At 41.0% G+C, this 8,114-nt stretch overlaps 1 protein-coding gene across 5 annotated transcripts; it reads left to right on the top strand.

The window, feature by feature from the left end:
* The first annotated feature begins 357 nt into the window (after positions 1 to 357).
* phc2a (polyhomeotic homolog 2a (Drosophila)) lies at positions 358 to 6,834 on the top strand. 5 transcript variants are annotated; one of them, XM_064956911.1, is made up of 7 exons: positions 364 to 483; positions 1,095 to 1,303; positions 1,539 to 1,668; positions 3,502 to 3,613; positions 4,514 to 4,640; positions 4,786 to 5,059; positions 5,372 to 6,834. In XM_064956911.1, the coding sequence occupies exons 2-7, from the start codon at positions 1,151 to 1,153 to the stop codon at positions 5,524 to 5,526; spliced, it is 951 nt and encodes a 316-aa protein (XP_064812983.1). In that variant the 5' UTR covers positions 364 to 483; positions 1,095 to 1,150; the 3' UTR covers positions 5,527 to 6,834. The 5 variants fall into 5 exon arrangements, with proteins under 5 accessions (XP_064812981.1, XP_064812982.1, XP_064812983.1 ...); XM_064956909.1 differs by lacking the exon at positions 5,372 to 6,834 and having other exon boundaries at positions 358 to 426; positions 4,786 to 5,365; XM_064956910.1 differs by lacking the exon at positions 5,372 to 6,834 and having other exon boundaries at positions 360 to 426; positions 1,092 to 1,303; positions 4,786 to 5,365.
* The last annotated feature ends 1,280 nt before the right edge of the window (positions 6,835 to 8,114 follow it).

Below are 8,114 nucleotides of genomic sequence, written 5' to 3'. Positions count from 1 at the left end.
CATTGTCTTTACCATTTATGTCGTTTTTTTTAAATATAATGATAAGATATGAAAACATTAGAGGCCCTACCTCTAGGGCCATAGCTCAAAAGTTGAGAAAATCCATCTTTCAACAATTCCCATTCCAATGATTTGTCTCTCATAAAGGAAAATTGTATTTTTACATAGACTTTCACTTCTGTTTTGCCACTATAATTCTCAAATAATGTGGTAGATTAAATTTGAAATGAGTGGGAGGTGAAAATAGTCCAACCAATCAGAGAGGAAGTCCGTTTGAGATACTCGCCGCCATTGGATCACATTCCAAATAGCACGGGCCAATGGTGGGGGCGATTTATTTCCTATTCACTTCCCGCATACAAAGCGATTAAAGTGTGTACTGTGTGCTTGCTGCAGGGGTAATAGCGACCGAACAAACAGAAGAAAGTACGTTAAAACGTTGGAATGATTGCATTGCTTGTGTAACTTTTACTGATGTAACGGGTGCGTATTTCCACGGAATATTTGAGATTTTTGAGCACATGATTTGTTTGCTTCATGTTGCCTCGGCAGAGAGGATATGAAAGGAAAGGTTGTTTGGAGCTGTGGAACAAAAGGGTGTTCTTTCGCTCCGTGTTGACCATTGTCGGGGCGTTCGAATCAGTTATCAGATCCCCTATATTTGTAATTTCTTGTGGCATGTTTCTCAATTTAAATTAGCGTTAAAATGTCGTCACATTTACTTTTCCAGCAGATGTCGATGAAACCTTTTGCTTTTTGTTATAATGGATTAACAATACACATTTGGGATAATCAAATTGCGTAATATCATTTAGTTCTTACAGTACACATTCATTGTATGAAATACAACTAATTGTTTTTTTGTTGGCCTAGGTGTAGAATTAAGTGGGAAAAAAAGTAAACAAACAATTTACTAAGTGGTCCAGATATTCTGCTGAAAATATTCTCCACTGTATAAAATGTTAACAGATTAATCAACTTTGAACTATTTTATTTTTGTATACATCAGTACCGACTCTTGCATGATGTCAGTCATTTGACATATCAATATATAATATTCGAACGCGAGTAAATAATATTATTATTCCCAGCAGGTAAGGGAGACTCTGAGGGGCTGAATGCGCAACCAGGTGCAGGCTCGCTTCCAGCCATGACCTCGGGGAATGGGAACAATGCGCCCACGGTGACCGGCAGCACCCCTCATAATGGCGAGAGCAAACCGCCCCAGGCAATAGTGAAACCCCAGATCCTCACCCACGTCATTGAGGGATTTGTGATCCAGGAGGGAGCCGAGCCTTTCCCTGTAAGTTGTAGGATAATGAAGAAGCTTTCCACCCACTGGGCACATGGCTGTTCAGAAACACACACAATATGTAAGGTGGGCTTTCAACTGAACCATAAGGACACAGTTAGCCCTGTCCACAAGAAGGAGTGCACTTCCCTCTAGTGGACAACATTTGACTAAAACCTCCATTCTGTACTGTTCATCATTTTACTATGGGGGTAAAGCAGCATGTCTAAAGTGTCTGTCCTTTCAGGTGGAACGTCCATTGTCGTTGCTGATCGAGAACCTGAAGAAACACAAACAGCAAACACTTTCCGACTCAGAGAAAACGACCTCCTCCAACAGCACCACAGACTCTGAGATGGAGGACTTATCACACCAAGGTAAAGGGCCAGCCTGGAGGACATAAGGCTGTACAATGAATCAAATTCACATCAAAATTGCAATACTGACATGTGCAATATCCATATTGAAAGAGATCATATCGCATGCAATATTTAGTTTACTCCATTTTTTTGTCTCTCTCCCTCTTCTTGCGGCTGCTTTTCACACATATGAAGCCCTCCCCACTGTCAACCAAGCAGTGTAGTTCTTCCTCGCTGTTAGATACACTATACATTTGCATGATGTTCTTATAGATCAAGTGCAGTCAACAGATTGTACCAAACAAGAACAATTCTACTTTTTGTTTTAATGTAAATGCCTATTTTTAGGATTCCAGTTCACCCAAGTATTGGTCACATACACATATTTACCAGATGTTATTGTGGGTGTAGCGAAATGCTTGTTTTCCTAGCTCCAACAGTGCAAAGTATCTAACAATACACCAATTTAAAAGTAAAATAAAGTAATTAAGAAACGTATACATATTAGGACGAGCAATGTCAGAGGTATTGACTAAAATACAGTAGAATAGAACACAATATATACATATGAGATGAGTAAAGCATGTAAACATTTATTAAAGTGGCTAGTGTTCCATTATTGAAGTGTACAGTGATTCCATGTATGTAGGGGCAGCAGCATCTAAGGTGCAGGGATGAGTAACCAGGTGGTAGCCAGCCAGTGATGGCTATTTAAGTCTGATGGCCTTGAGAGAGAAGCAGTTTTATTTTTTTAGTCTCTGTCCCAGCTTTGATGCACTTGTACTGACCTCGCCTTCTGGATGTTAGCAGGTGAACAGGCCGTGGCCCGGGTGGTTGATGTCCTTGATGATCTTTTTGGCCATCCTGTGACATCGGTGCTGTAGGTGTCTTGAAGGGCAGGCAGTGTGTCCCTGGGGATACGTTGGGCAGACCGCACCACCCTCTGGAGAGCTTTGCGGTCGGTGCGGTTGCTGTACCAGGTGGTGATGCAGCCTGACCGGATGCTCTCAATTGTCTTTCTGTAGAAGTTTGAGGGTCTTGTTGGGGCCAAGACAAATTTCCTCAGCCTCCTGAGGTTGAAGAGGTACTATTGTGCCTTCACCACACTCTGTGGACCATTTCAGATTGTCAGTGACGTGTATGCTGAGGAACTTGAAGTTTTTCTCCTTCTACACTTTTCATTTTGTTGAGGGAGAAGTTATTTTCCTGACACCACTCTGCCAGGGCCCTCACCTCCCCTGTAGGCTCTTGTCATTGTTGGTATTCAGGCCTATTAATGTGTCGTCTGAACTTGAGGATTGAGTTGGCCACGCAGTCATGGGTGAACAGGGAGTACAGGATGAGGCTGAGCATGCATCATTGTGGGGCCCCCGTGTTAAGCATCAGCGAAGTGGAGATGTTGTTTCCTACCTTCACCACCTGGGGGTGGCCCGTCAGCAAGTCAAATCCCAATTGCAATATTTGGTTACATTTTTTATATTCATGATTTTGCCCTTATTGTGCAGCCCAAGGAGGACATCTTGCTTGGCCCACTCTAAAACCAGAACTACAAGTTTCTCATTGTGTCATTGGCTACCTGGCTTCATAATCTCACTTCAGTTGAAATTTCATTGGCTCATTGTTGGCACAAATTGGCACTTTGATAAGTGCCTTGATATTTGGCACATACTGTACAAATGTCTTGTATACCTTTTTTTATTTATGTGTCAAATCAGCCAAATGTCTGAGCCATGTAACCATGCCTCTCACTGCCTGCCATGTCAACTGGGATTCAATGTTTATACCAACTGTATTTTTTACCACTGCATCCCTGGTTCCCATTTGTTGATGTTTATCTGTTTTGCTGGGCAGAGCTGAAGCAGCAGGAGGAGCCCACCCTGACGTGTGAGCTATGTGGCAGAGTGGACTTTGCCTACAACTTCAAGAGATCCAAGAGGTTCTGCTCCACAGTATGTGCCAAACGGTAAGGCCTGGGTAGAGAACATGCTGGGACTGAAATCTGAGGTGTATTCATTAGGCACCAAATGGAAGATGATGGTCCACCAAATTAGGCACCAGACTGCAACGGGGAGGGACTATTTGAACCAATTTCCTTTTCCCATTGTAAAACATTTTCCTTAGGTGTGGTCTAATGCAGTGATTCACAAACTGTAGGGGGCGTGGCCCCTAGTCCAGCTTTAAACTTACTCTTGAAAGTTGTAAGAGTAGAATGTGCAATTTCGAAATTGGCTAGTGCATCATTTCCTCTTGTCATGTTAGTCATTGTATACGTTAGAGCTATTTAACTTATCAGAAATGTCCAGATCAACTAGCCCATGCCAGCTGTTTTTTTATCTTTTTTTTTGTCACTCAAATACAGTGTCACATGAATACACTATAGACTTGGCAAAATGTATAGAATTGTAAGAAGAAATTTGCACCCCATGACGATGTGTAGAATTGCACTAAATAACCTTCAAACTTCCAAATCTCAACATCAACAAGTTGTCATGAACAGTGCTTGTGCCCATAGAAATAGACATGGTGTGTGCAGGGTGGAAGCAGGATTTTCTCCAATATTGGAAGGGGGCCTAGAGTGGAAAAGTTTAGGAACCCCTGGTCTAAATAATACAACTCAGGCTTTCTGAATGACATGCTTGTCAGCAGTTGTTGCTGTAGTAACTATAGCAGTAGTACACATGTATATGTGCAGAAATAACAAATAAATGGCGTGTTCTTTACTTTAGCCTATAATTTGTTTCTCTGACAAATGTAGACCCACAATTAAATGGCTTGCTCAGCTTCTGACATACTTGATTACCCAAGCTACTTGTTGATACATTGTCCATTCTCCACCCCTACACACAATTTCATTTTTGTGCAGGTATAATGTGGGCTGTACAAAGCGAATGGGCCTCTTTCCAAATCGACAAACCACCATGGAGAAACTGAAGAAGCAAAGAATGTTGGATGGAAACCAACAGAACTCAAGTTCAGAAACCAAAAAACGGGTGAAATGGCACTGTTCAACATATAGAGAATAAATGCAGTATGACTTTAAAAATGTATTTCCATTGATGCCCTCTTTGCAAGGCAGGTTGAAGCAGACCTGTCCTATATGATCACTTAAAAGTTAAACCCTTCCTGTGCTTTCAGACTCCCACCACTGGCCAACAAACTGGGGGTGGATCGTTGACGTCCAGCCACCCCTCTCACGGGGAGTCCAGCCAGTGTTCGGACATGTCTAGCTACGAGGGTCCTCCTTCGCCCCCCCTGTCTGCTGCCAGCTCCGGTGTTCACAGGCCCCAGGTGGACAGAGGGCCCGAGCACATGGAAGGCTGTGGACAAAACCTCACAAAGCACTTCCTGCCCAGCGATCCAGCCAAGTGGAACGTGGAGGACGTCTACGGGTTCATCTGCTCCCTGCCAGGTTGGCATTGCCACATTTTCCACATACCCCAACAGATGCTTAATATCAGCCAAAATGGTGGAGTAGCAGCCCCATACAGCAGTGGTCACCAACCTTGGTATTGGAGATGTGCAGGCTTTTGTTTTAGCCCTGTAGTAAAACACCTACTTCAGCCAACAAACTTAGTTCAAATCCAAATTAAATCAAACTTTATTTAGAGGTTGAAGTTAATGTTTATTTTGCACATGATACAGCAGGTGTAAAACAGTACAGCGAAATGCCTGCTTCCAAACTCTTTCCCAGCAATGCAGTGGCTGTTTGATTTGTTCCCAGGTTGCCTGGCGATAGCCGAGGAGTTCCGCTCGCAGGAGATCGACGGCCAGTCCCTGCTGCTGCTTAAAGAGGACCACCTTATGGGCACAATGAACATTAAACTGGGGCCTGCGCTCAAGATCTTTGCCCAGATCAGTGTGCTGAGAGACTCGTAGCCCCTCTCTGGAGTTGCTACACACTGTCTTTTCCTGCAATGTTCTCTGGACCACTCAACTCCAACCATGCTCAAGCATACTGCTGTTGCAGGTGTGTTCCAGGGTGGTGGCGGATGGACGACGGTTGTGTCTCTGTCCCAAAGAAGATGGTCCACAGGATATTGACAGCCCTATTGAATTTTAGAGCTTTGACTCTGGACTGTCTCCCATGCCATGCAGGAACGGTTAGCTACTGTATGAGTTGTACTGTGGATGTTGTACTGTGCACAAGTAGCTCACCCAGCCAGACTCCAAGTGGACAACGTGGTATTTAAGTAAGGAAATGCCATTACTAGTAGTCCGTTTCTAACAATTGTGAGTTAGTTGCATCGTATAACTTTTCCATAGATAATATATTTTTGGTTCTTGACTGGAAGTTGGTGTTTAGGGCATTTTGGACTTTGTGGAAAGTGATTGAAAACCTGCCTAGGACTGTATTTTACAGTTCATGCCTTGGAATGTTGTAATTAAGTATTTTATATTTATATAAATTCAACAAAATATCCTCAAATCATTGCATCCTTTAAAAAAGTTTTTATAAATGTTTGTCTGGTATTTTCTCTACAGAACTAGTGTTTTGAGGATTGTAAATTGGAATTACTTTGTTCACTTTCTCAATATTCTTCCTACTTCTACCAAGGCCATTTTCAAAGGGACAAGCTGTAACAATATGTAATTGTCTGTCCTAACTGGTCTCAAAGTTGTGACCCTGGCCTCCAGAAATCAGGGCTAATAGAAATGGATTTACTGTTATGAACTCTGTGTGAAAGCCAGAAAAAGGAGCTCTCATTCCAACTTTGAATTATTCTGTGTGATGTACTATTAAGGTTTAATTTGGCAGGAACATTGTGGAGGGACTTTCAGTTTCTCCTCACCTGTTGTGGATGAAATACCCATTTTGAATAGATTGGTGGGTTAAAATGATAAAGGAATCGATTACCAGACCATCACCATTTCATTTTGTACTCAGTATTGAATTAAAGGGTTTGTTCACACAAGGAAAGGCAGGTGTTATTAGATTTAAATCGCTCTGAATTTAGTTTATTTTGGTCATCACTGCAACATGTCTAGTAGGCATTTATAGACTTTTATTGAAGCCTGTTGTAACGCTTAAACCAAAGCAGCATCATGTTTAGCATTAGAAACTCACGCGTTTTTCAAGTTCTAAACTTGTTGCTTGAGTATTTGTAGTTATGGAACTCGTTCTCTCATACCACATTTTTGTACTTAAAAAAATAAACATTTAAATGGTATGTTTACTCTTCTTCACCAGACCATACTGTCATTTATAACAAATGTATTCCATTGTGACAAATCCAGATGAAAAGATTTGACTGTGAATGTTTAATTGAAATACATTTTGAGTGGTGTATCCTATACAAATAATCAGTTAATGAGAACTATTCAACTGGCTGATTTTAAAAATAGAAACATCTTTCACAAATATGCTCCTCTACTGTATTATCAAAATAAGACGTGTGAGAACAGCAATTGAAGATTGAAAAATATTAAATCAGACAATATTATAGAAGAAGCTGACAATTTGTATAGAAAAATAATATCTAGAATGTCTTATTTTAGAAAGGTTGGCAGCTGTCTATTTCAACAGCCAGAACAAGCAGCAAACATGCAGATCTCAGAGTCATAAGGATGGGCAGTCACAAATGTTCACAACCATTCAAATTACCACAGATTATTCTTAAGTATTTACACAACATACACTGTATTTATTGGTGCTCACAAGATTACAGTAAGAATCCACTAATCAGCAAATGAACTAGACAACACTATTACCTGTTTGAAGATAAATGATAGATAGATACATCTCAATACTGTACTTTTTACTTAGAAAAAATTCTGGAAATTTGATGGAAATGAAACAAAGGCATCTAAAACATGGCATTTATGCTACTTACTTTATACAGAAATATTTTAAATTCAAGTCCAAGTATTTTAAATCCAATGTTTTCAGCCAATCAATCCTCAGGTTACTCCCTCTTCTCGTGACTCCCCCAAACTTCCTTTAAAATTAGTCTGTGAGCTTAGTTGCTAATTAGCATGGTTTCCAACCTGGACCCCAAACTGCGGATCCCTGATCCAGTTTTAGTCATGAGTGCCCCTAGTGGGAAATGTTATGGAGTGCAGCTTCAACTCACCTAGCCTGGTACAAAGGCATGAAATCTTCGGTTAGAGAAGACTTGGCACACACAGCCACTGTGTTGGTCTTTGCCAAATGAATATTCTGCTAACGGTCCCTTCACTTCCAGAGAGAATATGAAGTCTGCTTCCTATGGAGAAAATTGAATACAAAAATGGATCATTGCAGCAGCATCATGTGCATAGTAGTGCCCAGCTCACTCTCTAGGAGTGCTTTTGGAAGAACCACAACAGAGAAATACAATGCATTCGGAAAGTATTCAGACCCCTTGATTTTTTTCACATTTTACGTTACAACCTTACTCTAAAATGTTCATCAATCTACACACAATACCCAATAATTACAAAACAAAGACAGGTTTTTATATATTTTTGCAAATTTATAAAAAAGG

This window comes from Oncorhynchus masou, chromosome 33 (assembly GCF_036934945.1).
Source record: "Oncorhynchus masou masou isolate Uvic2021 chromosome 33, UVic_Omas_1.1, whole genome shotgun sequence".
NCBI lineage: Eukaryota > Metazoa > Chordata > Actinopteri > Salmoniformes > Salmonidae > Oncorhynchus > Oncorhynchus masou.
This window is presented reverse-complemented; position numbering and strand designations above follow the sequence as displayed.